This window comes from Colius striatus, chromosome 5 (genome assembly GCF_028858725.1).
Source record: "Colius striatus isolate bColStr4 chromosome 5, bColStr4.1.hap1, whole genome shotgun sequence".
Lineage (NCBI taxonomy): Eukaryota > Metazoa > Chordata > Aves > Coliiformes > Coliidae > Colius > Colius striatus.
In genome coordinates, this window is record NC_084763.1 from 994,382 (window position 1) to 1,012,192 (window position 17,811).

The window sequence follows — 17,811 nt, forward strand, 5'->3', positions numbered from 1 at the left end:
GACACCCGTACCTTAACGTGCCAACACAGATCTGTAAGCATTGCTGAGCAGTGGTTTCCTTCCAGACATTTGTTTCCCTCCTGATTTTTTAACACCATAGATGGAAGGAGGGAATGCACCCTCATCAAATGCTAAAGGCAAAGGATAGCATCCAGAGGGACCTTGAGGAGTGGGCCCATGTGGACCTCATGAAGTTCAACGAGGCCAAGTGCAATGTCCTGCACCTGGGCTGGGGCAACCCCCAACAGGGATACAGACTGAGGGATGAAGGGATTGAGAGCAGCCCTGCAGAGGAGGACTGGGGGGTACTGGCAGATGAGATACCGGACACGTTGGCATTGTGCACATGCAGCCCAAAAAGCCAGCTGCCTCCCAGCATGTGTGAAATGAAGCACAGTCAGTGGGTCAAGGAAGGTGACTCTCCACTCTTCTTCACTCTAATGAGATCCCACCTGAAGCACTGTGTTCAGCCCCCAGCACAAGAAGGACATGGACCTGTTGGAGTAGGTCCACATGAGGGTCATGAAAACAGTCAGAGGGCTGGAGCACCTCTGCTCTGAAGAAAGGCTGAGAGAGTGGGGTTGTTCAGCCTGGAGAAGAGGAGCCTCCAGGGACACCTTAGAGCAGCCTCCAGTCCCTAAAATGGCCAAGACAGGGACTTTTAACAAGGCCAGGGAGTCATAGGACAAGGTGAAATGGCTTCAAACTGATGTAGAGAAGATTTAGCTTGGAAGACGTTCTTTGCTGTGAGGGTGGTGAGGTGCTGGCACAGGCTGCCCAGAGAGGCTGTGGCTGCCCCATCCCTGGCAGCGTCCAAGGGCAGGTTGGATGGGGCTGGGAGCAACCAGCTCTGGAGGAAGGTGCCTCTGTCCATGGCAGGGGGGTGGAATGAGATGAGCTTGAAGGTCCCTTCCAACTCAAACCCCTCTGTGATCCTCTAACTCTGCATCACTCCTGCAGCACTGCAGGAAGCTGCTGCACCTGCTAAAACCCAGGGTGGGAAGGCTGTGTCTTGGTTTAAGAGACTTAAGCTGCTTCCCAACTGCGAGTATTGACAGAGCAACCCTTTTCCATGTCACTTTATGGGGGTTCAGGAGGAGAAACCCTGCCAAGTTACACAAAAGACTGAACAGCTTGTAGGAGGTAAATGTTCACTTTTAACAGCGCTCATTCATGTCCTTTGTGCACTTGAATAGTCCTGCTGGTTTCAGCAGAGCCACTGGGATAAACAGACACTCAGCAAAATAAGGAAGGGCTGTGTGCCCCGTTTGTCACTCCCACTTGGGTCATTTGTTTAATTAAGAGTACAACTAACAATCAGAATGATATTTTAAAGGAACATGCTGCCTCAGAAAGGGACCCAAAGGGGTTTTTCCCCTTTACAGATCAACCACATTCACCATTTTTACCTATAACTCACTGCAATGGTTAAGGCAAAAAGTGCTCTCAAAAAATTAAAGAGGGCTGTTGCAACTGAAAACAAAGAGGGGCTGTTTTCACAAAACAATAATTCATGAAAACTAGTCCGCTGTGAAGTGCTCAGAGCTCAGAAACACCACACACAGAAAGCAGCCTGTTCCTGGGCATCGTGGTCACAGCTTTTCAAAGCACTGCAATGGGCAAGGTAAACTCAACATTTTTCAGAGTTCTGATGTTTCCAGCAGACACGACAGACCAGAAATATTTGCATATAAATAGATGCAGACTGTGCTCTGGCCTCAGTCTGGGTCACAGCAACCTCTAAATGGGCACGAGGCATCTTTTTTATTACCTCTGAATCAGGTCCTGCGTGGCCTGAAATTAGTCTCTCTTCTTATAGAGCATCCAGTTCTACTTCACACCGGTGAAAATTAGGCTAAATGAAACTGCTGTGCCAGAGGCTCAAGAAATTTGCAGCAGTTCAGTGCTCACACTCTGCTTGTCTCTTGAACGTTACTTGAGTGACAGAGCAGAGTGAGAAGCTGTCTGTTAACACACCACGTCAGCCATATCCCTAACCAGGCACGTGTTGAACCAGTTTCATTAACAACTCTTATCAAGTGGGAAAAGAGAGAAACAGCAAAATGTGTTGAGGGCTTCACACAGCGCATTTTTTTGAGCTGAAACACAACTTGAAATCACTGAGTTGAATTATAGCTGCAGGGAGAGATTCAGTCAGGGCTAGTGTGTTTCTACAGCAGCCACTGTACATATGCACATGGTCTGTAAATTCCTCAGCTCTGTAGGGACAGACAATGGATAAGGGAAGCAAATATTGATGCTACATAACCTAATCTCAGGAAAGAGTTGTCTCTTGTGTGTTACAAACTGTTCCCCTGAGCACCAGGGCAGAGGTGCTCACTGGGGAGTCCTCACACGTAAGCTGACATCCCTCCTGGTGACTGTGGCTGGGTCACTACCTGTAACACCTGTACCACTCAAATGGCTCCTGAACTGTACAGGCACTACCTCCATACCATCAGACACAAATATTGTACTGGTGGTGATTATTTTACCTTCCTGATGCTTGAACGTAGTGCCCTGACTGTGTCCACACCACGTGCTGGATGTGTGTTTGCATGCACTGTTTTGCATGTTGTGTTTGTATTAAGTTGGTTGTTTCCATTTAAGATACATGAACTCATTTCCTACTGTACAGATTCCTTCCAAAAGCTCTACAAGGTAGCACACACATAAAAAGTCTCACTGCTTTTTGACACAAGACCAAAAGCTGTATCTTCCTCAGGATCACTGGGTAACACCCCGGTGTTCCACGCAGCACAGGACAAGCAGCAGCGTATCCATAGAGTTAAGAATTTGTTGGCAAAGGACTGACTTTCATCAACTTGGGACAACTCCATTTGGCCTCTTCTTCGGGAAAGTTCCACAGATGAACATGTTCTGGTTTAATCACTGTCCTATACACAGTGTAGACAGGAGGCAATAAAACTGTCCTGGGGAAAATGTCTTGTTGCTTTTTGCACAGACACAAACACATACAGAGAGCTGCCATGGGTAACAGCTTTTTCTTGTACCATTATCTGACCTTCAAAGGCAAAGGACTAGTGATTTGTCTCTTTTGCAAGCTTGCACACGTCCTTCTCAGCAGGCATTTCTCATTTGCTGAACATGAGTACTTTGGAGGAGAAAAGGGTTCTCCTCTATAAATCACTACAGTTCCCAGGACCTGTGCAAGTTCCTCTGACAGCACTGTCCTTCTGTGTAGGAAAATCACCTATTCAGTGCTCTTTTAAGGGCCACATTCACTGATGCCCTTAGTCTCAAATGGAAATATAAAGTCAGTTTTAAACTGCCCCCTCTCCCCACACAAATCTGCAATTGATGTTGAAGGAGTTTAATGCTTTGTACTGCAGAAAAGGAAACCGAAATCCTGGGTACCAAGGTGGAAGTCTGAAGTGATTTCTAACTGAAAAGAGTTAAGGTTGCCCAGAGAGGTTGTGGATGCCTCATCCTTGGATGTGTTCATGGGATTTGGCAACTGAGAACCACCAAAGCCTGCAGCCAACATTGCTAACCTTGCAGCACCAGCTCTTGGGTACTGTCCACTCGAGATAACTTTGAACTGATTACCAAAAACCAAGGGTTCTGTACACATAGTGACCATGGCCAACGTTCTGTAACGTTTAACCATTAGCAAGAAGTGAGCTGCTAATCAAAAAATTCAATCATGTTGAATTTTACAGTGTGGAACTGACCTAACTGGTCAGTCTTCCAAACACTCTCATCATGCACATCTCTGCTTCCCTCACTGACATAACTGCTTTGAGTTGCTGCACCTTAGTCACTGGGAAGTGATCCTTGGGAACATTAGTCAGCTCAATGGGAGACAGACTGAAGCCTGACAGAAAGGACTCAGTTCACTTTGTCACCTGAGTAGTACTCTGCAAATCAAGGCAGCCCTGTGGTATCGCTTACTATGGCTGCACCCAGCTTAGTGCAAGGCTGGCACCAAGTAAACCTCTGTGACACTGGTTTTGGTGCAGAAGGAAGGCACTTGGAGAAAAAGGAGCTGGAGGCAGTATGATAAAACACCACTCAGACAGGGCCTTTAGGGAACTTGGTTGGGGGGCCAGAGAAGAATAGCAAATGAGAGTGCACAACAACCAGTATAAACAAGGCCATTTGCACCACAGTCTTTTACTGAAGGAGAACAAGAACAGCCAATAAACTTTGAGGAGGAATGCTCATATGATGGGGACAAACATACCTTTTGTAAAGCTGACATCCCACTTACTTGCTGTGTTTCCATGCTATTAGCCAGCAAATCTACTGCATTAAAAGTAATCCTTCTGTCAGGAAAAGCAAAACACCATGCCAAAGAAACACTCCTGTTCAGCCAAAGGGTACTGCAATGCAGAAAGAATGACTGCTTGAAACAGGTTCTCTGCCTCCCCACACTACACTTCTAAGCCATTCATCAATTTACTGCTGTCTTCTGAGAGGACTATGAAGTCTCCCATGTGCTGCCATTCTCCCTCTCTGCATAAATGAGGAACCTTCCCCGTGCTGCTCGTTTGGGATGTTTTTCCCTCTGAGACCCGGCTGCAATTGCACATCCCTGTGTTCACACTTAGTAGCCTCTGCTTTGAAATATTTCACGGGTTGCATCACGCCTACCTAACGTTGTCATGCCTTTGGATGTAAATCTTGTGGAAAATCCTTTCAGGAGGCTTCAGGAAGTCTTCCTTCATTTCCATTGCAACATTCCTGGGTAAGAGACTCATCAAGAGACGTTCCTAAAAGAAAATGGAGACAACATCAGTGTTTGTGGTGTAGTGCTGTGCCCATTATTCTAGTCTGAAACCAGCCAACTCCAGGTCCTCCTCTCCCTAACACAGTCTGCTTCCTGCGTAAAGAACAGGAACCATCGCTCTCCAACTCCTGCAAACCCTGTGGGTGTCTTTTTTAAAGTGTTCTGCACTAAAAAAGAATAAATAAATGGTAAAAAAGCTATACAGAGAGGGAAGAGGCAGCTTCAAGAGCAGATAATTGTCCACAATTTTCATTAACATCACAATGCTAACAATAACAACTCACTTTATTGTTAGCAGCACTTATCTGTCTGGGAACGGCTTTCCAGGATCATTTGCCATCCTTTTGTGTGTCCTATTTCTGAATCTAATGAAAGTGTTACATTACAAGGACTATGACAGCTGGTTATTAAGCAGCCAGAGTAGATGACAGATTTATCTGCTGTCTGAATCAGCAGAACTGCAACAAAAGTACAGTTTTAATGGCAGCTCATGCAGCGTGGCAATGTCTGTCCCAGTCAGCTCAGGAATGAAACATATCAGCACAAGTTCCCGGTTGAACACATCTCTTCTTGCTACACTCACAGTGAGATTTTTAGCATGGGCCACTGACCTGCATAAAAGGGACCTCGAATGTTTGGGATCTTGCCGGTATAAAGGCCCAGGTAGTTTTTTTCACCTGTTCTGGCCCATTCATAGGTAACACCTGGAAAACTTGCAGCAGGTGCTCTGAGGTGTTGTAAGGTGTCCCTCAGATATCTACCAAGGTTTTCTACATGGAAATGACATTAAATAAACAAGGAGCAACAACAGACACTCAGAAGAGGGTGTCCCTCTGCACAGATAAGCGCTTGGACTTGCTTACACGCACTCATGCATCAGCTAAATCCCCCAAATGATACTCAAAGGGTTTCTAATTTTTCCATTCCAAGACCAATTGAATATTTCTGTCACCAATGAACAAGACAAACTTTGCAGAACTGCCCTGGTACTTACTTTGGACTAAAGTTCCTTGATGTATTTGTGGCAGTTCACGTGGACTTGAGGCTAAGGCTCAATAGCTAACTCTGCTTCCTCTTGTTCTTGTATGTACACTACGAACATGTCAAAGGATACATCCAATACTTCACAGTTTATGCATGTATTGATTTCACATTAAACAAACAGTCTTACACCCTGCCAGGAAAGAGTTAATGACTATAATTTGTATGTTAATTTAATTAAGTATGCTTATATCTCTGCAGCAGGATTATATTTGAGTAGCTCAAAGTTTGGCTTACAATCCCACACAGCTTTGCCAGCAGTGGATCTTGGGAAGCTCTGCTTCCCACCGCTTGAGTCCTGCAGTTGATTTACTGTTTGAACTGAAATACACTGAGGTTGTAAAGTGAGCTGACCACCTGTCAGAGAATCCAGAGAAGTCTGGACTGCTGGTTAAATTCCCTGGTGCACCAGAGAGTATCAACTCCAGAGGCTGGAATTTCGTTAAGTATGATCCTGGCTGCCCACTCTACGTCATCTGGTAAGGACTAAATGTTCACCACAACTTCTCCTTCAGTAGCCATGTTCAACAAGCTCTTTGCCATTTTGCTGAAACAGGTAAGTACATTCCAAGAGTAAAGAGTGAGAGCAAGTACTTCTGTCTCCTGGAAAGCCAGACAAAGGAACAGCCACACAGACTCCTACAGAGACCAATGCTGACTGAATAGTTCATCTATGGCCTGTAAGCACAACTGCATGTGAATAAAAACCTGACAGATGAGCTGTGCAGCACACAGCAAACAGGCACAGAAGCCCGGGAAGGGTTAACAACCCTTCCTGTGAAGGCAGCACTGGAGAGCTCTGCACAGCCCTGAAACCTGCAGGTGCATTAAGGGAGGCTGCAGAAATACAGGAGTCAGCTTCACTGCTGGAAGACCTGAAGGTCTGGAGCTTACAAAAACCCTGTATCAGTTTGTGGTGGTTTGCTTTCCGCATTAAAGATGAAAAAAATCCCAGAAAAGACGGATTACCGAGGGAGAATTGTCGAGTCTCTCCAAAGAGGGTTATCAGCCTCAGGCTCGCCAAGAGAGGGAAGACTCAATTACGGATTTCATAGAAACACCTTTAAGACCACTGCTGACCTTTCTGGCCAGGAAGGGAGGCAGTGTCATGGCTGTAAAGAGTTGTCACCCGAGGGGAGATAGGAAAATGTAAGGAATAACCTCCCAGTGTAAAGTCTCGAAGCACTGAAAGTAAATGAAAGACATCATCTGGCTCTCTAGGGTGAGTATAAAGCAATTAAATGAGACAAACCCCCCCTCTGATCTGTCAAACAAAGCAGTGTTGCCCTTTGGGTCAGCCTAAGGGATGCTCAAGGGCTTGGCGGCACGAGAGTGAACTCACGGATGCCAAACATAGCCCTTGGAAGGTCAGGGTCAGGGCTGCACCTCCATCTCTCTTCAGCAAGTCCTACCATCACTCTGCTTTGGGGTTGGCTTTTGCTCCTGAGTATAGAAATAATGTGAGAAACAAGGTAAAAGGAAAGCTGGCTGTGCATGGCTGCGTCGAGCAGCGGAGGGAACAAGTGCCAGCACTGAAGCACGGCCGGTCACCGTGTGGTGACACTCACGCCTGAGCGGCTGCTGCCTCCGACTGGGACGGCTGCTGACAGGGAAGCACCGAGAGACTGAGACAGGGAGCGCTAATCAACCAGCAGCAACTCTGACTGGAATAAAACGACACACACACCTCGTTACCGGTGACAAATGATGCTGTAGTGAAGCAGCCTCAACACGTGGCACGCCCCAAAACACGGGGCCAAGTACAGAGAGAAAGCTGTTTCCACATTCGCGCCCTCCTCCCTGACCTGCAGTGCTGCTTAGGCTTCTCACAGCTGGTTCTACCCAGAAAACCGAATCCTGGTCCTGTGTCACTGTATTTCAGGAACTTGTCCCCTCTCCTGCTGCTGTAAAGGCTCACTCAGCATTAACGTGCTCTGGAGAACCCACATGCTGGGAAAAAGAGGCTCTTTTCAGACACTCTAGTTGTCTGTCAAGGATTTTGCATTCCCTGCACAAAACTCCCTGAGAAAACAGGATGACAGATGAGGATTCTGTCTCCCTCTGCCTCCTTCAGTCACAGCACTGTTCATTACATTGGTATCTTACATTGCCCGTCCTAGCCTGGCATTTGGCATGCCAAACTGGGATGCCTCTGCCAACTGTCTTATCCTCATTAATCAGCATTTCTGCACCATTAATGAAGACCTCGTTAATTTTGGAAAGGATTCTCGATTTAGGAAAAAACATCCAGATCTCCTTCTGCCAGAGCAACGAGGCCTTGCTAGAAATGAGAGAACGAGGGGGAGGAGAAGGAAAAGACACTCGTTTGACTTTGGGGCAAGTCGGAATGCACACACCGAGCCAATTAGGAATGGGTTGGTGTTAGCTTGGCACTATTCTAGCACCACTATGGACAGGACAGGGAAGGGAAAGATGCAAAGGCAGAGAAAGGGAAAAGAAATTAACAGTTTCCCATTATTAGTGGCTAAAAAGACCCTGTATGACGACTTGTGATTTGGAACGCTCTCAACCCTGACTGCAAGCACCAGCGCCTGCACTGCAGCTCTCACTCCGGCTTGGACCTGGGGAAAATTAATCACTCAAGTTCTGGCTTTTCATTGTGAAAATCACTGTCTTTCTGATTTTACTCCTTCTTCCAAACACTGCTGGCTTTCTAAAGGTTCCTTTGAAACTTTCATCCTTGATTTATAGTGATTCCACACAGCTCCCCAAACAATATCATCCAGTCCAACGCCACATTCTATTCCTCTTGTACAAAATGATTTATTTTGACTCCTGTATGGGAAATGACTGTGTGATACATTCTCAAATTCCTTCAGCAAGCTGTAAATAATTTATGAATTCCCTCTCCCTTCATCAGAAAAGGAGACTGAAATGCAGCAAAAATGTCTTAATGTTCCCAGCCAGCACTCCCTCCCTTCTCTGCTACTGCCTGCTCTGAGGGTGGACGATCCCTCACAACTTCTTACCCACAAACTGGATGCACTTGCCCTGCTTCTCCATGCAAACTCTGTTCCTGGACATTATTAGTCCAGAGGAGGCCATGAAGATGATCAGAGAGCTGGAGCCCCTCTGCTACGAAGACAAGACGAGAGCTGGGGCTGTTCAGCCTGGAGGAGAGAAGGCTCCAGGGAGACCTTAGAGCAGCCTCCAGTCCCTAAAGGGGCTGACAAGAAAAGCCAAAGATAGGGACTTTGTACAAGGGCTTGTAGGAGAGGACAAGGGGTAATGGCCATAAGCTGAAAGAGAGGAGATTTAGATATTAGGAAGAACTGCTTCCCTGTGAGGGTGGTGAGGCGCTGGCACAGGCTGCCCAGAGAGGCTGTGGCTGCCCCATCCCTGGCAGTGTCCAAGGGCAGGTTGGATGGGGCTTGGAGCAACCAGCTCTGGTGGAAGGTGCCCCTGCTCACGGCAGGAGGGTGGAATGAGATGAGCTTGAAGGTCACTTCCAATCCAAACTATTCAGTGATTCTGTGATTCTATAGTCTGTGACCAAAATAACCCCTCTCTTTACTACAGCTCTGGGAAGAGCTCCTCAAAGCACGACACAACATTGAGGGCTAAAATATTTACAAACTACTTGATAAACCAGGGCTGTTGCCATGGTGCATCTGAAAGACATCAGTACCTTCTCACAGTCCATCGTTCAGTTCTCACAGGGACACATTCATCTCCACTGTGATGTGTCCCTCTGGCTTTTTCTGGGAGGAGGTAAAGAAGGGATTCTATGAATGTCTCTTTTTTTCACATGCAAGATCTAGTGCTTACAGACTTTCTTATCAGTCAGCTATTTAGAAGACTGAAACAGATGTTTTTCGTTGCCAGTGAGGTTTTCTGGGGATGATTTTGATGGTTGAGGGTTTTTTTGTAAGAGGTGAGGAGTGGAAATATCATTTTTTCCCCACGCAAGATGCAGTGCACTGCCTCAAAGCTGCAGGCTCTCGTCTCCCTGGTGCTTGGAATCTCATTGCTCCTTGTGCTCTCATGCTACTCTAGATGCACATCTAGTGGAATTCATTTTGCAAAGCCTCAACTTGCTGAAGTGCCATGCAGAAAACTTTGCTGTTTGGCTTTGCAGGGAGCTCTGTCTCATCGACCTTGCTCCAAATAGGACTCAGAGGCTCCCAAGCTCATGTTGAGGAAAGCAGTAACCCTGGGTGGCACTCCAGATCCTGGTCCTTTTCCACACTGCCTGGCAATGAACCACATTTATTCAGGATACACTGCATGCCTGTGACCCACTGCTTTTTGCATGAGGAGAGGAGAGGAGAGGAGAGGAGAGGAGAGGAGAGGAGAGGAGAGGAGAGGAGAGGAGAGGAGAGGAGAGGAGAGGAGAAACAAAGCAAAGCAAAGCAGAACAAAAGCAAAACAAAAGCAAAGCAAAAACAAGCCAAAAGCAAAGTGAGAAAAGCGAAAAGACAAGAAGAGAGGGAAAGAAGATAAAAAGAAATGGAGAGAAAGTGAGAGAGAGAGAAAGAGAGAGAAAGAAAGAGAGAAGGAACAAATGGAGGAAGAAAAGAAATAAGAAAAGGCGATGACCAAAGAAAGGAGCACTGTGATAATCTACAAAGTTTTTTACAGTATAAAGCATGAAATGTCACCCACCAATTTTTGCAGCCTACCACAGGTCTTTTTCTGTTGTTGCTGTAAGTCAATGGAAGGTGCCACCACATTGTAAAAGCATTCTTTTGCCTGGAGACAACGAGCATCAGACATGCACATGAAGTATTAATAGCAATTGTTTCAAAGTCAGCTCATCCATATAATTTTGAGATTCAGCTCCTCCCTAGTCAGCAGGGACTCCAAAGTACATCCCAAATGTTACCATTTGCTACCTAATTATGTCTTGTAAGTTCACTGTTTAGTGGGTTTATGGTCTCAGTCATCCCTGTATTACACATCCCTACATTTAATCCCCAGATAGGAAAACAAACAAACAAAAAGAGAAACAAAATAAGCCTAGTGCAAGGCTTGCAAGAAAACTGTGAAAGCCTGCGAGGATTCACTTACCCTTCCTGTCAGCTGGAGAAGAAAGGCAGCAGATTTAACTGGCGAGTTATTTCACATGATGCTGTGCCCTTTCTTCCACCCAAGCCCAGGAAAAAGCAGTTACTAAAGGCGGTGCTTTTGTAAAAGCCACGAGGTGGCAATGTTTCAGAACCTTCCTGGCATCTCTTGAAAAGTTGTGTTGATCAGTAAGTCGTTATTACTGTCAGAGCCATCAAGGACCGTCCATAAAGCTGCCACCTCAAGCACAGATTCTGAGTAGTAAGAGGCATCTTTATTTGCCTCGCTGTAGTGCAGGCAAGTAGCCATACGGATACAACCAGACATCAGGAGCAGGTAACCCGAAACCCTCCTTTACGGTGGTGTTTGCTGCTAAGGACGGGTATTTCTCCACTCCAGCAGTGATTATCTCTTCAGAGTGACTCCTTCAAATCAGGTGTGCAACACCACATCGTGCTCTGTGAAGGCAGAAGTAGATGGAGGAAAACAAGACAAGGCAGGGGAAAAAAACCCCAAAGCAGTGGCAAAACTCTTTGCCTTTCTTCAGTGAACACAAGGAAGGAAAAGAGCGGTCTGAACGTTTCCCTGGGTGCAACCTCCAGTGAGAGGATGATCAGCAATTAGGGAATCATCCTTCAAACACACATAGCAGAGACAATGCCACTCACTGCTTTTCCTTCCAGGAACTGGAGCTAGGGGAACTCTTCAGGAAAGATCAGGGCTTTGATTGCCAGAGACAGAAACTGAGCTCAGTACTGAGTGTAGGCAGAATGAGGATTATTAAAAAAACCCAGGAACCTGAGGTCAAAGGCAGCAATTTCAGAACCTAAGACAGACACATGAAGTGGTAATCAGTTAGCATTTCCCTTTCCAAAAGCCACAGAGGCCTTTAGTCTGGCAACCTGAAAGCAAACCACAGCGCAAAGCAGTACAATGGAAGAGGTGCCAAGATCTCAAGAGACTGAGATCCAACACTTCTGCTTTGAAAGAATCCAGAACTTTTCTAATCTAGGCTAGAAAACTCTAAAAGCTTCTGTCCTCTGCTGTTTGTCCTCATTTTGTCATCGGAGCGCTGGGAAGCGAGCCTGACCCCTCAGCAGAAAGGTCTCAGTGCCTTCCAGAGGCAAGGACCAACCACAGCCACGCCAAGGAGGCAACCAGTGTGGCCACCTGCTTACAGTAACCAGCGTGGCTCACAGACTCAGTCCATTTCTAGCTGGTCAAACTGGGACATTCCTAACCACATGTGCCTGAAGAGAAGCGGAGCTCCAAGTGAGATCAGTTTATATTGAAGAGGTAACCTCATCAAGAACTCAAATGGACAGACCAAAGTTCACTCCTGGCGGCAATCCCCCCCTTCCAAAATGAGTTACCTTTGAGTATGGGGGGGGGTACTGGCACTTCATGGGACTCTTTATCTCCACAGAAGGCTGAGCAAAAGGAACAGGAGAAGCATCTGTGAGAGTGTGTGTGTGCAGAGTGTGCTGTTGTGCACAGAGTGCTCAGCTCAGCACCCTGCTCCCGAGGACCATCATCTGTGCTTCAGCACTCACAGACACTCCCCTGGCAAACTGCTGCACGTGTGGCCACCCAAAGTTGTGCCAAGCTTGTGTTACAGCATTAGCTTGCTGTGTCTTACAGTTAGGGCTGTTCTGGAGGTAAAAACGATTCCATGGGCAACAGCATAAGCCCATGTATGAGAACTTTTCTAACGACACTTTAAAGCTCCCTAACATTTCAAAGCCTCCCTGCTGCTGAGGAAAGGGCATCAGGAGTCACTCCTGAGGATGCAGGACCTTAGGCTGTGGCATTCTACTGAAATACATAAAAAGCACTGCACGAGTGTCCACACAGCACTGCTGTTGTGCACATTGCTCTTGATTTAGAAACTGGCCATAAGAAAGTCCTTCTCAAGTGCTTTTCTCACTATTTAACTTGAGGATGTGATGTTCCACAGCCAGTGTTCTCACCAATAGCAGTTTGCCTTAGCAACTGTTACCCACGACCTTATCCATCCCAAACTCCATGGCAGGGTGTTTTCAACCATCTAGTGACAGGCTGGTGCTCTCATCTGTCCCTCCACCTCCGTTCTCTCCAAAACCAAATCCCAGAGTGAGTACTGAAAACAAACTGAAACATGCACCAAGCCAAACACCAGCAGCGTGTCTGACAGCTGGCTGAACCACAACACATTTCAAACTTCACAATACTTATTTGGCTTGTAACAGCCAAAGTATCGACAGGTTTTAGAACGATACAACCACTCTTTCCTAACTTGTCTATTTATGTTTGTCTACTCTACTCAACACAAGCCAGAATCCATTACAACCTATGAGCTAACAGAGGGGGCACGACTGTATCTCATACATACATCTATGAGAAAGAGACAAGCTGCAACAAGATGCCCTCCTGTTTCAGCATGAATGACTACACAGACTTACACTGAGAAGCAAGGTTTCTGTGCCCTGTTTCCTTTAGAAACCTGATCAGTTGCCATAGTTTACAGCTTGTGTCCAAAAGGAAATGGCTGGTAACGGGTTTAGCTGACATGCACACTAACATCAGAAAGCATTCAGGGCCTGAAATAAAGTTAAACCACATAGTTATTGCACTGCCCTGGCCTATTGTTATGAGTGTGACTGCTTAAAGGCTTTTGTAAGGCTTTTCTGTAATACCATATGTTGCATTCTGCAAATGAAAGGCATGTGGGTAGTGTAGTGCAACCCCAGTGCAAACAAAATACATGTCCTTTGTGTGATTTTCAGCTGTATGCCCTTTCTTACTGAGCTTCCATGCTTAGAGACTCCAAGTCCAGTTGCAGGGCACCTCTCTCTCTTATCACACAGCTGTGTAGCCCCAAGCTGAGGTGACCCCTGGCACCCCATCCCAGGGAAAAGCCTCACCTCCTCTTCAGCAAGGTGTTTAGGATACAAGGGAGGAGGTATCCTTGCACATGTCTGTTACTACAAAAGATGGTTGCCTGTAGGTTAGAAGGTCAGATTACAAGCCTCATTTTAACTTGGTCACAGCTAGGTAAGAGGAATCCCAAGGGTATGCCAAAGAATGCAGTGTCTGGCACTAACCACATTCCCATCAGATGTTTATTCTGCATGAAAAGAGGTGCAACAGAGATGCAAAATGCATTTGTTTGCTACACCCTGCCTTGCAAGGGGCAACAGGCAGTTCCCAATGGTTTCAGGCAGAAGCTGAAGCTGCCTTCTGAAAAAGCTGAATGTGTGCAATTAACCTGAGTAGCCCTATGGCTCATTATTGGCTGCACTAAGGATGGAAGTGTGCATGGCTATCCAGGACTGGGGACTGACAGATGCTAGCCAGGGAAAGCTTCTGAGCAACCATTGTGGCGTGGGAGAGAACAACCTGCCTCTGCAACAACCTCTCTTACCTGTTGAAGGGTGGAAGATGGACCAGGGTGCCACACAGCAAGGTGAAGGCAGCCAACAGCTTCTCTCAGCTCTCTGTAAGGATCTAAGAAGCCAAAGGTGGTAAACAAAGCAGAGAGCAGGACGAGTTCCCACCTCTGCTGCTATTTGTCTGAGAGGCACTGCTGGCCAGCCTGCATGAGTGGGCACGAAGCCCAGAAGTTCAAGCTGAGAGCCTGAAATCATAAAGCTCCTTATTTTCCCTTTCCCCTGATCCTAGGAAAGAACAAAGAGGTGAAGTTGTGTGGTCCCCTGACACGATAAATCCAATTTCAAGCCCGCTCATAGCAGAGAACACGGGGCTAATGTGGCACAGGCTCACCCTCTCAGCCAAAATCACTGAGTCCACCTACGCTCCTCAAAGCCTGCACCGGCTGCAGCTTTTGCAGAGGATCAGGTATTATGCTCACCCTCCACTCTGTGTCAAACCAGGATCCCCTCCCTGCTGTGCACTGGGGTAATTGGACATGAATGTGCTTTGGTGCCAGCACATGATCCAGGTGACATGTGCGCTGTGGGGCGATGTGCTGATGCAGAGAGCCACTGGGAATCATTATGGAAGCAGGGCCTGTGTGTTCTTCTACAATGCAATGAAAGAAAAAGATGGAGGAAAATGCTGAGAATAAAAAGTATGGGGAGATATGAGGAGAACCTGATTAAGCATTGATAAGCACGCTATCAGGCACCCTAGAAATTACTTCTGCCTGAGGCGGTGCAACGATCTGATTCTTCAGTTTGGTTGCTGAATTGGAAGGGAAAAAAAACCCAACCCAGCAACCTGTTACCAGAATGAAAGTCCAAGGTGGTTTGCTTTATCCAAACATAAGGTTGTATGTTTTTACCCTCTTCTCATGAAATGCTTGCAATGAAACTGAAGGCAAAGCCATCAGAGGGCTGCTGCAGGTGCCATCCTTCCCCCGGAGGTACAGCAGGCAGGGCACGTCCCCAAAGTGTGCAATAGCTAGATTAAGCTGTTTTGAAGGGAGCCCAGCAGGGGATTTGAACCCCAAACACCCTCAGGAGCAGTTCAGAATGCTCTGCACTGCCACTCACAGCATCCTTTGCCGCCATCACTCCATTTCCCACAAACAGCCCTTCGTCCAAGCCCTGGTGTCCCAACGTTAAGGACACGGCCCTCGAAGGCAGCAGCACTTGGAACACACACAGACACAGGCACAGCCCTCTGCATGCATGACTGGCTGTTGCATGAAGAGAATTCAGCTGTCTCCAGATGACCTGGTGAGGATGTATGGGAAGGCTGCAGAGCAAGGCTGAGGTGCTGCTGGTCTGTCTCCCAGAGCCACCATCACTGCAGCAGCGTGGTGCTGTAGTAGCAAAGGGAACAACCCTTCCTCTCAGCAGAACTAATGCTTCTGGCCCTGAAGCTAGCCACAGAGCTGGCTGTCTCAGCCCACTGCCTCTTCACTCCCTGCCACTTTCAGTGCTTCCTTCAGCTTCCTGTGCTGAAGCCTGTAATCAACTTAAATTTCACACATTGTGGTGGGGTAAACAACTACTTAATCAAGGAAATGCAATACATTCCCACACCACACACATATCCCCAGTCCCAACGGTCTGACACACTACACGTGAACTCACAAGTTGCTTCTCAGACAGAAATCCCCTCCACCCTGGAGACGGCGCTGCTTTCCTACCGTCACTTCGAACTGTGAGCAGGCACAAAAGGAACACTTAGGGGGGAAAGAAAAATCTAAACGGGTTGCTTGAAGGATGGTCTTTGTTCTGCAAACATATCTGCACGTGCTTATGCAACTGGAAAACAGTGAAGGTGTCACAGAATCATGTTGGTTGCAATAACCCCTGAAGCTGCTGCAGTCCCAGCCCTGCCCTCACCCTGCCCAGCCCAGCACTAACCCCCAGCCCTCAGCACCTCAGCCCCATGGCTTTGGGATCCCTCCAGGGCTGGGCACTGCCCCAGCTCCCTGGGCAGCCTGGCACAGGGGCTGACACCCCTCTCACGGAAACAGTTCTGCCTCAGCTCCAATCTCAACCTCCCCTGGGGCAACCTGAGGCTGTTTCCTCTTGCCCTGTCAACCCTTACTTGGGAGAAGAGGCTTGGGAGAAGATCTAAGCTGGTGTTATAGGCTTTGGAGGCTTTCAGAAAGACAAACATTTTCCCAGCCTTCCCTACGTGAAAACAACAGGTACTTTTCACATCAGCCTGTGCTGCAGCAAGCACTTTACTGATGGAAATTATACGCTTCATTGCCATGCATATGCATTAAAATGTTCTTATTGTCAGGGGGAAGGGGGAGAAGAGTAAGATTCCTTACAAAGTTGGCAAGACTGGGGTAAGGAAACAGCTTCCATACAGCATACATACAGTTCCTCAGCCTGGACAAAGAGGTGAGCAGCGGGGTTGTGAGAGAAGTCTACAGTGTCATGAGTGGCATGGAAAAGGTTAATGCAGAATGTTTACTCCTAATTTAACACTGAACAGGAGCTGAAGAGCACCCAGTCAAGTCATCAGACAGCAAGTCTGTGACAAATAAAAGGAAGTTCTGTTTCACAGAGTGCATAATTAGAGCCAAATTCAGCACTACAAAATCAGAGGGGAGGACAGAACTACACCCAAGCTGAAGAAGAGACTAGAAAATGGAAAGTGTCAACCCACAGGCCTTTAAACACCGTGGTCTGGTTGCACTTCCAATTGAGATGGCCTCAGAACAATGCCACCTTCCTCAGGGCTCAGCACCACTCCAGGATCTGTCACTGCAGGGTGACAATGCCTTCCTTGCCTGAAGGATGAGCAAAGGATGATGTGGAATGCAGGATGGAGCATGGGATGTGCTCAGGTGGGCTGGGTGAGCAGGAGCAGAACAAGAGCAGCTCCAGGGAACAGAACCCACCTCACAGCACTCATTCTCAGCTGTGTGCTCTGCAGAGGATGGCCTCGCTGCTGAGATGCACAAGCAACGAGGGAAGGGGCTGATCCCAAGGGAATGATGAGAATTATTCACTCCTTCTCTGAAGCTGAGTTCTTGCCCTTCACTCCTGGTGTTAGTCTGGAACTGCGGTCCAGCCTTCAGCACCTGAACACACGGGTGCTGCCAGCATTGAGGCCAGTGATTGGCTGTGACCACAGAGAAGGGGTGACAGGCTGGGTTGTAAAATGGACAGAGCCTGCCCACTGCCCTTCTCCCCAGAACACTGTCAAAGCCTACTTGCAAGCTCCTGCACTGGGACTCCAAAAGCCCCAAAACGTGATGTCTCCTGCTCATGGAGACAGACTTAGTGAAATCATCCCGTGTGCCCACTGCCACAGATGTGTCTCTGAAGAGAAGAATCACCTTCAGTAGGACACAGAGGCCACATGGTTTCAGCTGTGGTATCTGCCTCACACAGACAACACAGCCAACTCCAGAAGGCTCTGCATGTCCAAAACCCAGGAGCACATTCTGTCCTTTCCCACCAGAAGCGCCAGGGAGAGGCTTTAGCATGTTGGATTCCAACCCTCAAGGTAACAGGGCTCTGGTGTTGAGGTCAGAGCATTAGAATTGGACAAGAAGGTCTGATGAAAAAAATCCC

The 17,811-nt window shown here is 47.4% G+C and overlaps 1 protein-coding gene across 3 annotated transcripts in view; it reads right to left on the minus strand.

The window, feature by feature from the left end:
• ADCY1 (adenylate cyclase 1) overlaps window positions 1–17,811 on the minus strand; it is a 119,422-nt gene that overhangs the window by 64,737 nt on the left and 36,874 nt on the right. For all 3 annotated transcript variants that reach the window (XM_061996650.1, XM_061996649.1, XM_061996648.1), the window contains exon 3: window positions 4,618–4,736. In XM_061996650.1, coding sequence (XP_061852634.1) covers window positions 4,618–4,736 — 119 coding nt within the window. The remainder of the gene's footprint in view (window positions 1–4,617; window positions 4,737–17,811) is intronic.